Source organism: Musa acuminata, chromosome BXJ2-8, assembly GCF_036884655.1.
Source record: "Musa acuminata AAA Group cultivar baxijiao chromosome BXJ2-8, Cavendish_Baxijiao_AAA, whole genome shotgun sequence".
Lineage (NCBI taxonomy): Eukaryota > Viridiplantae > Streptophyta > Magnoliopsida > Zingiberales > Musaceae > Musa > Musa acuminata.
This window is the reverse complement of record NC_088345.1, coordinates 53,281,186-53,294,059: the sequence shown is the minus strand read 5'-3', so window position 1 is coordinate 53,294,059 and position 12,874 is coordinate 53,281,186. Positions and strand designations below refer to the sequence as shown.

Below are 12,874 nucleotides of genomic sequence, written 5' to 3'. Positions count from 1 at the left end.
CAAATTATACATCGATCATGGATTCTTCCTCAACAGCTCATATTATCCTTTTTGTGCAGAAAAGATGATGGAAACACTATGAAGTTGTTAATCCTTGTTGATTGATTTAAAGGTTTTGTGGAAGAGAGCTTCATGGTAATGCTCGATTTCGATACATGTAGGGAAGAACAAAGAGGCAACAGATGTGGCATCACGCAAAAGGCAGACCACAAGATTAATCCGAGGTGAAGCGTTCTGGTTCTCAGATCCTCGCGATCTCCACAGATGTCTGGAGGGCCTGAAGGAGGCTTCTCATGATTCGGGGCTCCCCCGGCGGCACTTGATCCTTCATTGGTCCGTTCCTTATGGCTCGGAAGACGGGGCCGGAGCCGTCGGTGGCCGGAACAACCAGGCAGTCGATGTACGCGCACACCTCCGTCTTCCCGTCCTCGACCTTAATGAAACCCAGTCTGGCTCCACCCGCCACCTTGTCCACCTGTTTCCACTCCAACACTGTCAGTGAGCAGATCACGAAGCTATCGAGGAGAATGAGATTCTGGAGCGTTAGGTTTCTTGCGGAGGAAATCGACAGACCTTGAGAGGAACAGGAAGTGGTAGATTGGCGCCTTGACACAAACTGTTTGCCCACTGCGCACACAACGACAGTTCATCACGAAGCAAGCACCGTTGACATCCATCCACTGGCAACATCACGAAGTAAGCTGTTTACCTGGAAGAGAAGGGTCTCGAATCGAGCGACGTCGGTGTCAGGAGGCAGCTTCATCGTCCCCAGGGAAACTCCGTCGTCATCGGCTTGTACGATGCCGTCGTTCTTCGACGAAGCTCGGAGTGGCGAGATGGCTGCTTCCACCGCCCTCCTCTGGAGCTTTGTTGAGCTGAAGCCGAAGAGAGGAAGAGCAGCGGCGGTGGTGACTCGGGGGGTGGAGGAGCAGAATGGTCTCGACGGGATCAGCTGGCATCTGAAGTGAAGCAACTTCGCTGCAGCAGTCGCCATGTCTTCTGACAGGAGATTGTACGGTGTCGGGTGTTGCTGTTCATAACCTCTGTTGAGCCACACGATGGGCGCTGCCACTGGATAAGGATCGGAGAGTCATGTGGACCGAGCTTGAGATGATCATTTTTGTGGACTGGCCAATAAGAAGAGACTTCGGTAGGGATAAAGAACATAGTGCAGAGTATGGCAGACCTACTAAATCATCATGGAAATGCAGCAGAATTGTTTCTTAAATATAATTTAAAGTTAAAGCAATTTGTTCTATGCTGTAAGAGGCTCGAAAGAAACGGGGAAGAACGCCATCTGTTCAAGCATTTGTCTCTACCTAAATTTTACTTCCAAAAAAAGTTGAAATTTGGTGTAGAAAGAGATGTTGTAACACTGCCACTGCATTTAACTCGGACACCCCAAGAAGGATCTACTGATGTAAAAAAGCCTAAGCATTTTGAGTCGCCTACTTCTCAACTTAAGTCAATTTATCCCATCAAATCAGATCAAGATAAAATGATATCAAACTTGGTATCGAGCATCATAGGAGACACGAGTAGAAAAAAGCAATTCATAAATCGAGATAGAAGAACATCACGACATATATCATGTTAGGACTTGATTGGAAGTTACGTTAGTCCTTGTGAAGACACCAAGCCCAAGTCTCAAAAGGATTTAATGTTTTTACCTGTAACACTCCTCTCTGATGAAAACAAACATAGGCAAACCACTGGTTCTTGCTAACACCTGTTTTACTGAAAAGCAAGATCAAGCCCATCCAACAGAATATGCAAGTCCAATGGTTACCGAATCATAACATCCGACATACTTAATTGTTTCTTGACACAAATAACACAAGATTCTTACACATCTTAGCTTGCTCTTTTCTCAAACAGCAGAGTGGAAGTTTTTGGCTTGTACTGCCACACACAAGCAAATTTGTACCTGAGTAGCTAAAGATAGAAATATTGGTTTATGCAAAATGGAAACAAACCTCAAGGAAATAAATGGTTTTACTAATTAGTACCTCTTTAATTGTGACTAGCATTTCAATCCTTGACTATTGTTCGCAGTATCTTCACATCGTGTATCGGCCTGAATCAGCAGAAAGCAACGAGGATATTAAGATATAGCCGGCCAAAGAATATATAAGAGAAAGAAGCACAATAGATGTAAACCTGGGGTTGGATTAAAAATGTGGAAAAATGAAACAAATATCAACAGCCAAAGATTCAGTTATATGATAGATATTACTATCATAAACAACTATGGATAATCCAAGTTTCAACTTTGATATCTAGATACCTTATTTTGTAGCTTCATTTGAACTAGTTACTTCTGCAATTCCAATAAGAAGCTCGTTGAGCTCAAAAATTTGACACCAAACATGATTCTAGTTTAAAGTGAATTAATATAATGACACCGGTATTTGGCTTGTGCAAATAAAAATGAACCCAACAATATTAGTTTATATCTCATCAACCAGCTCAAACAGAATTGTGAAGACAAACATCCCCATGGGTTATGGGCTATTTTGTTGGAATATTTAGTTGATGCATCAAATTCTTTGGTGAGTAAAAGATAGAGCTGGTTAGACTCTATTCACATAAAGCTTGGCACAGAGTAAGCGTCACAGCTAGGTACTTTGCAGAATCAGCCATCAGAAACTTACACATTTCTGAAGCATATTTTTATGCAAAATCCAACACATCTACATCTGCAAAGTGTATTTTTTTTCTTATCTCAATTTAAAGAAAAACATGTGTAAAATCCTGCAACGTTTTCAGCCATGCTAGTTCGTTTCACACTTCATAGTTCAGAAAAAAATTAACTTCTTTGGAGAAACAGGATGCTTAGACTAAACATTATGTGGTTGATCTTTAAGTTGTTTTGAATACCTTATCTTTTGGATTATTGATTTTGCATGCTAAAACATGTGCATCAGAGATGCACATATATGCTAACATATACAGCATACCATACTGTACACTTCATGACTTACCTATCATTGTTGTCAGTTTGCACACTTCCAAGACGTTTAATAACCTCCATCCCGCTGCAAACTCTTCCAAAAATGGTGTGTTTTCCTGTGGAAAGTCATATCACAACCATATCAAATTATTAACATAGTAATATAACTACAATTCCAATGCTCACTTTTGATGACTGAATGATAATAGAAGGCTGAGAGAAAGTAAGAATAGGATTAAGAATATACGAATCTAAAAGCACAGGGATCTGGCAGATCATCGGACAGACATTCAGGAGCTGAGATTTGTAATTAGGTCTTTATGGTAAACAGTAAACAGTCATTATCTACACATGCCATAGCCAAAAGTGTTCAAAACAGCAAACAGAAATCAAAATTACTCTTTTACATGAAATATGGTATGCGACTGAAAAAGTGTAAAACTTTATGACCAAGTCTAAAGGACCTCAGGCAGCATTGAGAAATTAGGGACAACATCCACAACCTGTATGATGTTTAATGCCATAAAGATTGGTCACATCTCATTTTGGAATGTTATCACTTTATTATGTATTGCTAACCATGAGAGATAGTTTCAAAGGTCAGTAAGAGTTGCCCAATAGTTTCTTGCAGCAGTGAAGAACTGATCATTTATGAGGTAATGTCAAATTAAAGCTCCCTCTGAAGTTAGTGAAGATGTCATCATATATATAAGTTATCTAGGTGCTGATAATTTTTATTATCTGTTTCTTATATACAGACTAGTCATTTTGTAAATTACAATATCATATGGAAAGAATGGTTGTTGTAACTTTGGTGAAGGACAACACATTTTCTTCTTTCTTCCACTTAAGATTATCTCATATTCTTCTTCAGAGCATACTTCATATTTATCCTCGTTTTTGTACATTCGTAGCAGTAGACTGCACTCATTATCATATTTTTTGCAATTTTCTTTCGGATCCTACTCCATTCCAGTATCCTCTATGCACTTTTTGCAATCACTTTTACAAGATAGGACAGAGCTAATCTAAAACTGTTATGAACTAACAACCAAAAAAGTGGTAATCATTGCAACAAAATAATAATATGGACCACCAAACCCTTAAAAGCATTTCTCAGTCTAATCATGACATCTTAACATTTACATACCAGATAATCCATGAAACCTTTTCGAGTACACAAATCTTACAATAGCATGTCTCCTGAAGTCTTCTTTTTTAAGAGACATGCTCTGGACAAAATGTAACTTTCATATCCCTGATTCTCTATTTGACCACAAAAGTTTCCTCAAGGAAACACTATTTCCAATCTTTCAAATTATTGCAGGCGTCAAAAGGCAGCATAAGAAGCACTTTCACTTCTAAATGTTTGCCTTGTACATGTCAAATGTTGATGCTTCATAGATACCTTTGGAAACATGTCAGGTATTTCAAGAATAGTAGACTCTTATCCAGCCTACACTTATTTTATACATATGGGCTCTATATATGAAGGGCATACAACGAGGCACGTGTAGCCAAGACAAGTCGAAAAAACTAAAAAGATCCCGCAACCTGGATAGATTTTAATAGATTTAGTATTTTTTTCAATAAACATCTTTCAACAGCCTAAGAATATTTCCAACATGGAGTATCTAGCTATTGGTCAAAATGTGAACTTTTAAGTTTCCTCGTGCAATACAGCAAAAATCAAAGTCTATTTTAGACATTGATATGGAACTGCATCACCCATTTTATATCAAGTAGAAAGGCAGCCATGCAAATATTTCACCATAATATATAGTTTCACTAATGTTAACTAGTAAGCAAAAAATAAGTAAAAGCTTGATTAATTCAGAAAACAGCATATCGGTGACATGCAATCAAATTAGAAAGTCCCACTACTTAACTGCAAAGAAACCAACTTCAGGTATTATTTCTTCTCAAGTGAATAAGAAGAAATTAAAAACAGAAATAAACTTGTATTTCATGTTTACATACCATCCAATGATTGACATGGTGCTAAAGTAATAAAGAACTGGCTCCCATTGGTATTAGGACCAGCATTTGCCATCGATAGTATGCCCGCTCCTGTATGCTTCAGTTCAGGCCTGATCTCATCCTCAAACTTAGGACTGCAAAAACAAAAAATCAAATTAAACATGAAATCAAAGGATGAACTCAAAGGCACATTTTTACTATCATTGCGTCAAAAATCACGCTAGTTCAAAGCAAGCTGCTAATTTGCAAATCCAAGTGACAACCAAGATAAAAAATAACTCCCTCTTGAAAACTTGCACAAAACCCTAAACCCCATCGACGTCCATAAGGAGAGCAAGATAGCAACAAACCCATAGATGGATTCACCACCTCTCCCAGTCCCCGTCGGATCTCCACCTTGCACGATGAAATCCTACACCAGAAATAACCTAATTAGCGAAAATGGTCGCAGAAAATTCCTTCTTTTTTTCCTCAATAAGCTATATTAGGGACAAAGGAAGGGCGAGGGGGAACCTTAATAATCCTGTGGAACTTGACGTCATCGTAGTAACCTCTCCTGGAGAGCTCCACGAAGTTCCTGCAAGTTTTCGGTGTGTGCTTGTAGTACATCTACGTTCCACCGAAGGAGCGACATCAGAGAGAGAGAGAGGGGGGGATCCGAGGGCACAGATCGAACGAAGAGGAAGAGCTGAGGAAGGAAACAGAGTATTAAAGGGAGAACCTCGACGGTCAAGGGCCCCATGGAGGTCTCCAAGGTGACCTCCGGAGCGCCGCCGTCCGCGCTCCCCCACATCGCCGAGCGAGGAGCGAGACTCGAAACCGCAAGAGATGAGGGCGGGTTTTCGAATGCCTCGCTGGGAACTTTAGTGGTGTAGCCATACCATGCCCGAATAAATTCAAATCCGAAACCCGATAGGGTTTATTGGGTACTGCATCCGTTAAGATCGCGTATAGGTATCTCTCTCTCTCTCTCTCTCTCTCTCTCTCTATATGTCCAATTGTTAAAGCAGCCGACACTGCGGCCCTTCAATTAATTGAGATGTGCATATCCATCCATCAGAATCTTACTTGAAGGTGAATGAATATGAAATGTGAAGTATACTGATAATATCAAATGTGAAGGTGAAGGTGAAGGTGCATGAATATACTGATATCATTTGTAAAGTATACTGATATATCAAATGTGAAGGTGCATGAATATGATTCGTTCCCATGAGAAATTAGATTTTGGTATTACAAAATCATACCATCATACTTTAAGATGGTAGATAGAGTTACTTGGTACCTTTATCATCTGCGCTTGGGACCATAGGCTTCTGTCCCACTATGCCAATCTTGGAGAGAAGAGCAACTCAGTCTGAAGTGGGGCAAAGGGCAAAGCTTTTCCACCGAAGGTGAAGCACTCAACTCAGAAGATGGCCAGTGTAGTTCTGTAACCATTATGCACAAAGCCTATATGTAAGTTTCAGATCCAAATCTGCAAACTAGATTCACAAAATGTGGCTATAAAACTTGGACAAATCAGAACTAATACCTCAATTGGAATTTATACCACCGTGGAGTGGTGGTCCACGTAAGCCTTTGCTACTGACGCATGGAAAGCAGCTCCTATTGGAAGTGCCTGCTCATCAAGAAAGAAGTGGGGAGAATGCAATGGGTAACCTGGACCCAGTGTCTGATTTTTTATTCCAAGCCAGAACAAAGCACTCGGCATCCGTTGTGAAAAGAAGCTAAAGTCCTCTGCAGCCATGGTTGGTAGGCTCTCATGGACATTGTCTTTCCCAAGCAGGCTCTCCCCCACCCTTCTAGCATGGGCGTATATTCGTTCATCATTCACCGTTGCAGGATATGGTCTTAGTTCCTGTTCCATAAAATCTACTGTGGCAGTGCAACGGTGTACGGCAGCTTGTGTCTCTATGACCTGTTAATAATGTTTAGGCAGTTGGATAAGAAGTAAGTGTCCAACATAATAACAAGTCAGTCTTACACAAGGAACTGCAGAAAAAGCATTGTTTTTGAGATTGGGTTCCTGAATGGTAAGTGTCTGTCTCACCTCTTTAATCCTTCTTGAGAGTTCGAAGAGACCCTCCGTGGTCATGCTCCTATATGTGCCACCAAAAGTCACAGACTCTGGAATAACATCGTATGCTTCTCCAGCTTTCATGAACCCAATAGAGACAACCTGAAAGTAAAAGATTTATGGTTCACTACTGCCTATTTCACATGAATCTGCATGCAAATGGGCATTAATTATGGTGCAAGAACTTGTAGGGTGATGATATATCGCCTCATGAATAAGAAACTCTTTCCATGCCAAACTCAGAATATATGCTTCCTCTAGTTTTACAAGGATTACATTTCAACATCCCAAAATTTGAAGTTAGATGCCTCTATGATTTAAGAATGTTGACTAAAATGCTATTGTGTGTTTCTGTGTATTTAGAGATGTATGCTACCTTTGGTATAAATATTTGCATAGATGACAAATGAATACATTTTCATATAACCGATTTGCCAGTTTAAGTTCGTCAATTAATCACCACTGTCTTTATCTCGTTCAAACTGCATACCATCATTGGACCATTGTTCTTTGGCTAAAAAAAATTCCTACTACGTGATTTCAAAATTACCAAAATTAAAGGGGGTTACTAATTTTGTGAAAAATGTACTGTTCGTGATAAATGCTCTGAATAACTAATTGATAGGCAAAAGCAAATAACTCACTCTACTCTCAAGTGGGTCTGACTCCCGCGAGACAAGCAGTTGAAGGCTGAGGATTGCAAAGGAGGCAGGAATAACAGGATCTACTGTTAGATGTGGAAGTGCTGCATGCCCACCTTTTCCTTTGATCATGACTACAAAACGTCCAGATGCTGCAAGAAGAGGACCAGGTCGAGAAGCAATAGCACCAGTTGTCAGGCGAGAATCAACATGCAAAGTGAAGATTGCCTCTACACCATCTATTGCACCACTTTGCAGCATATGATAAGCACCAGCACCACGCTCTTCTGCTGGTTGGAAAACAAGCTTTACAGTGCCCTTCATCAGAATAGACCATGATGATTATTACTAGTGTCGAGACTCGAGAAAGCTTTCAATTGGAACTTAAAGCAAATGCAAATGCAAATGCATTTTACATACATTCATAAAAAATTCAAGAAATAAAGTTAACTACAGATTAAATGTATTTAATACTAGTTCTTGATAAATTATTTATTAACATCATCATAATAACTTGTCCATTGTATACCTTCAATGTGTTCTTCCTATGTTGAAGCAACTTAGCTGCCCCAAGAAGCATTGTTACATGAGCATCATGGCCACAAGCATGCATTTTTCCACTTACTTTGCTTTTGTACTCCCAGTCCACAAGCTCCTGTTAGACGATAAGAATAATAAATGATTAGAAATCTTGTCATAAATACATTCCTTGGACTACAGTATCAACAACCAAATGAACACCAGAATACTGATAAATAGAGTTTTGAAGAAACCAACAATAGAGACTAAAGGATATTATAATGTTGACGAAGGTTACTAGAGACCAATCGTGTGAACATCTATTTAGACAGAAATTCAAGAGTAAATATATTAGAGAATTTGCATACGTCAAAATGTTGATTGATAAAAGAAAATTATGCAGATTTGCAAATAGATAAACTACTAAACCCAGATCAGTGCTAGGAAACCATTGAGAGATGTGCAGAAAACACCACCAATCGATATAGATGGCACAAGTTTTAGCTTTGTGGCATGCACCCGTGCTGGCACTATGCACGCTGCTAATATTGGCCATCATGGGTTCTAAAGGCAACCTAGTGCTCTGATGGAATAAATTTGGCATGGCATCATGCCCCCACATGACCTTATATGGAAAAGCATATGCTGGATGGATACATTGAGCAGCTGCTACTAAAAGTTAAAAATATTGTAGGTCCAAATGCAAATGGAATAAAACCAATATCAGACTTTTGTAGCAGAGATATCATCTCTAAACAAACACATGTGATATGATTGCTCATGTAAAATCAGATGCAAGGAACATTGGCTTATTCCAGAATTTGTTACAGATATAAACTGTTCTAAAAAACAAGGTGTAAATGTTCCCAGGCTATTTTGGGAATACATGACATACAAAAGTGAAACTTCTCTTCTTTCAAACGTAGAGTGATAAAAGTATATATTAGGGTATCCAATACCTTAGGTTTTGGACTTTGTTGAGCACCAACTCAAACTTTTCGTAGCTCAAAAAAGCATTTTGATCTTTCCTTCCGTGGCCTTTAACTTACCGAGGTTGAAGATTTCTAGCTCAATTATGCATGAAAGATAAGGAAAAGGAAATCAAGATGAAAATACTTCGGTCCATTCAGCCCAATGTTTTCTATCCTGAATCAACAATATAAAATTCACCATTTCCGTGAAGGACACTGTCTCTTTCACTCAAGCCAATTCCATTCTGCTCGGAAGTATAGCAATTTTATTATGCCCAACAACATCTACTAACCCATTTTCCCTGTCTTTTTCGTTGTTGCCCAATCAGTGAGAAAGCAATACCCAACAAACCAATTATAAAGCATACAAATTCAACCACCTAGGTATTCACCGATACCTGCAATGGGAGAGCATCCATGTCTGCCCTAAGAGAGAAGACGGGACCACCGCCGGACCCGACGGAGGCCACGATTCCGGTCCCAGAGATCGGCCAGGCGTACTCAATACCGAGGGCGTCGAGCTCGGACCGGATCAATTCACTCGTCTTGTACTCCTCGAAGGCGAGCTCCGGGTGCTGGTGGATCCGCCTCCGAATAGCCGTCAACCAATCGAAGAACTCCGGCTCGCGAGCCGATTCCAGGAGCTCACGGGGCGAGTTCTGCAACGCCCACGACCTGGACAAGGAGAAGAAGATAAGAAGCGGGAAGAAGAGGAGGCGAGGGTGGTAGACCAGCGGTGGCCGAGGGGTGGAGCCCATGGATGCAAAGGCGAAGCTTCGGAGACCGCCCATCGAGATCCCTAAATGGTGTCAGGCAAGGCCTGGTAATTATAGGATCCAAATCCGATACCTTCCCTGTGGGTACGACGAAGCTACGAATTATCTCATCAACACCATCCATCTGACTACAGAATTGATCCCAACCGTCTGCTAATTTTGAGGAGAAAGCATATATTTGAGATTAAAAGTTATGATCCTATGGACGGTTGTGATGAGACCCTTCATAGTGAGCCCTACATTTAGCTTTGCTGCTTCACATATAAATTTGTATACAATACAAATATCAAAAATTAATTTATATAATGTGATTTGACTATTTCAATTATGATTGATTTAGTAATACAACATGATGTTTGTACTAATCCAGTCAACTTAGGAAAAGAATACCACAGCCAAATTGCTTTTGTTAAGCTCGAAAAAAGTCAACAAATTATTAAGAGCATTGGTTTCCATGGAACAATTTTGACTTTATTCTAATCGTGTCAAAACATTCTGTCCATTAGATCTCAAATTGATTTCAAACAATTAACTTGAGCAACAAAACTGTGTGTTTTTGTTTCTGCTCAAGCCAATTAACTCTTTTGTTGATGTACACGAACTTGAGCAGCAAAGCGCACACACACACACACACTCTCTCTCTCTCTCTCTCTCTTTCTGTCTCTCTCTCTCTGTGCAATTAACGTATGTATGGTGAAGGATATGAAACCCGGAACTGAGGAGAGAGACAAGGAGAAGTCTTCCACACCCGTGAGTGCAACCTCAGGATCTCGCTTGCCTGCTCCTTAGTCTTAACGTTGCAATCGAGTTGGAGCACCAAACACAGCTTTGACACCACTCCCACCTGCATCATCTCCTGCAGCAACCCGGGAGTCGCAGAGTGCGTCGCCACCGAGTGCAGCACCCTCACCGCCCGCTCGCTGGCCACCTGCGACACGCGCAGTATCTTCTTCGACACCATGGGGATCCCCGCCGCATGTCCCACCAGCTCCGCCCTCCCCTCGGCGCACCCGCAAAGCCGGTCCATCGCCACGAGCACCAGTTCACAGACTCGCCGGTCAGGTTCTTCGAGGAGGAGCTCGACCAGGACGTGGACTGCGCCTGCGTTCGCCGCCTTGATCCGGTTCCTCCCCCATTGACATGCGTCGACGAGGACATGCAACGCTGCCTTCGTTGCCTGGTGCGAGATCCGGTCGTGTGTGACGCTTACTATCTCTTGGAATAGTTGGTCGCTGAGATTGATCAGCTGAACCTGCGAGATGACTCGAAGAATTTGTTTTAGCAACACCGTCGCGTGGGCTCGCAAGTTATAGTTCGATCGTCTCAGTATCGTCGTCAACGATTCCACCATGCCGGCATTTTTTGCGACGAGGTCGCGAACGCCCTCCTCGGAGATTTGAAGAGAGCAGAGAATGTGGAGTGCCTCATCACAAGCAGCGCTTGTGGACTCCAAGCCAACATCATCATCATCTTCTCCATTCGAGTTGCGGTCGACGATGGAAGCCAAGAGATCTACCGCGCCGGTGGCCGCTTCGACGCACCGCTTGTTGCGCTCGCTCTCTGAGACGAACGCCCTTAACTTGCGCAGCGAGCCGAGCTGGGACTGCGGCAGCTTGGCGTCACCGACGAGCATCTCGATCTGGGCCTTGTCAACGGGGGCCTTCGGGGTGGGAAACCGCTCGACGCCGACGTCTGCGTTGGCGGTGCACCAGGCTTGGATCAGCCGCCGGAGGGTGTGGTTGGGCGTGAGCTCGCAGTCCGGCAAGGTCTGATTCGTGACCGGGCATGTGGTCTTCCTCGCGGCGAAGATCCACCGCTCGATGCTATCTCGATCGTAGGTGATGCCGGTGGACAGCGTCACCGGGTCCTTCATCAGCTGCAGAGATACGGGGCAAAGGAAGTAAGATGGTATCTCTACTCCCTCCATTGAGATCGGATTGCAGTTTGGGAGGTCGAATTAATGATGAGGTATTTATTGGGAAGAAGGGCGGATATGACCGCTAAGGAGATTCAAAGTCCCCAACCGAGTCAACGCGTGATTTATGTGTGTTGTATGCAGTTAAGAAGGGGGAGAGAGAGAGAGAGATCAAAGGATTGACTCTTTGCGTGTCTGTAAGCTAACGTGAATGCGTGATAGTTTTGACCGAACACTTGATCTGCTCTTTGGGTTGACTTTGAGGTGTAAGCAAGACTGCGAATGTGGACTTGACCCCTTGCAAAAAAAAAAAAAAAAGTCAAAATTCAACAACGAATTCGACTGTGGAAACACTTCAAGAATTGAATAATTCGTCTATTTGGGCGAAAAATTGGGGTGGCAATTTTAAGCCTAACTCATCAAGTAAGCTTGAATCGGTCAATCTTATGTGTGACACATTTTGCTTGCTCACTCTAATCCAATCAAACTGGAGTCCAACCCATGGCAAATCATGCAAGATGAGGGTTCGAGCCGGACCTTACGGTTCGAAGGTTCACATGGTTGACTCCCACCGTGTTGCCGACTTCTTGGGGAGGGCCCACCTCCCTCATTTTGACTTTCCAACATATGTTGCTACTATGCTTCGATGATCATCAATAAGTTACAATGATTTAATTGCTTTCATTTCGTCAAAACTCATAAATCACACCGATAAATTAACTAGGAGAAAAAAAATAGTAACTAAAATATAATTTAGAAAAACATATGAGTATTCGCTTTGATTATAATTCGATTGTATGCTTTAGATATTTGTCCATTTGCGCTTTTGACAATGATGTATATGTACGTAGATTAGGATAAGTCAAGATATAGGATATTTTCCCTAACTTTTTCATTGAGAAGTATCTAGATAACCAAGTTTTTACTATGGATAGTATTTCTTTATCGTTCCCAATGATTAGAATGTCATTCACATATAGCACCGAAAATTTGATAACACTCTCACTTACCTTCCTATATACACAAGATTTATCATCAT

General features: G+C 41.6%; 4 protein-coding genes across 5 annotated transcripts; all 4 read right to left on the bottom strand.

Moving 5' to 3' along the window:
* Positions 1-79: 79 nt before the first annotated feature.
* LOC135620276 (uncharacterized) lies at positions 80-1,109 on the bottom strand. Its single transcript, XM_065123106.1, has 3 exons — positions 710-1,109; positions 574-627; positions 80-475 (listed from the first exon to the last, which is right to left on the bottom strand). The coding sequence occupies exons 1-3, from the start codon at positions 992-994 to the stop codon at positions 242-244; spliced, it is 573 nt and encodes a 190-aa protein (XP_064979178.1). The 5' UTR covers positions 995-1,109; the 3' UTR covers positions 80-241.
* A 534-nt stretch (positions 1,110-1,643) lies between these two features.
* Positions 1,644-5,911, bottom strand: LOC135620277 (peptidyl-prolyl cis-trans isomerase CYP18-2-like). Of its 2 annotated transcripts, none has more exons than XM_065123107.1 (7): positions 5,655-5,911; positions 5,447-5,542; positions 5,284-5,345; positions 4,934-5,067; positions 2,985-3,069; positions 2,010-2,077; positions 1,644-1,935 (listed from the first exon to the last, which is right to left on the bottom strand). In XM_065123107.1, exons 1-6 carry the CDS (start codon positions 5,724-5,726, stop codon positions 2,032-2,034), a joined length of 495 nt encoding a protein of 164 aa, XP_064979179.1. In that variant the 5' UTR covers positions 5,727-5,911; the 3' UTR covers positions 1,644-1,935; positions 2,010-2,031. The 2 variants fall into 2 exon arrangements, with proteins under 2 accessions (XP_064979179.1, XP_064979180.1); XM_065123108.1 differs by having other exon boundaries at positions 1,644-1,927.
* Positions 5,912-6,050: 139 nt separating this feature from the next.
* LOC135620275 (IAA-amino acid hydrolase ILR1-like 3) lies at positions 6,051-9,957 on the bottom strand. The gene is made up of 6 exons (XM_065123105.1): positions 9,543-9,957; positions 8,184-8,309; positions 7,658-7,972; positions 6,987-7,115; positions 6,468-6,854; positions 6,051-6,363 (listed from the first exon to the last, which is right to left on the bottom strand). The coding sequence occupies exons 1-5, from the start codon at positions 9,933-9,935 to the stop codon at positions 6,480-6,482; spliced, it is 1,338 nt and encodes a 445-aa protein (XP_064979177.1). The 5' UTR covers positions 9,936-9,957; the 3' UTR covers positions 6,051-6,363; positions 6,468-6,479.
* Positions 9,958-10,460: 503 nt separating this feature from the next.
* LOC103996416 (E3 ubiquitin-protein ligase PUB23-like) lies at positions 10,461-11,848 on the bottom strand. Its single transcript, XM_009417339.3, has one exon. It carries the CDS (start codon positions 11,845-11,847, stop codon positions 10,600-10,602), a length of 1,248 nt encoding a protein of 415 aa, XP_009415614.2. The 5' UTR covers position 11,848; the 3' UTR covers positions 10,461-10,599.
* Positions 11,849-12,874: the final 1,026 nt, after the last annotated feature.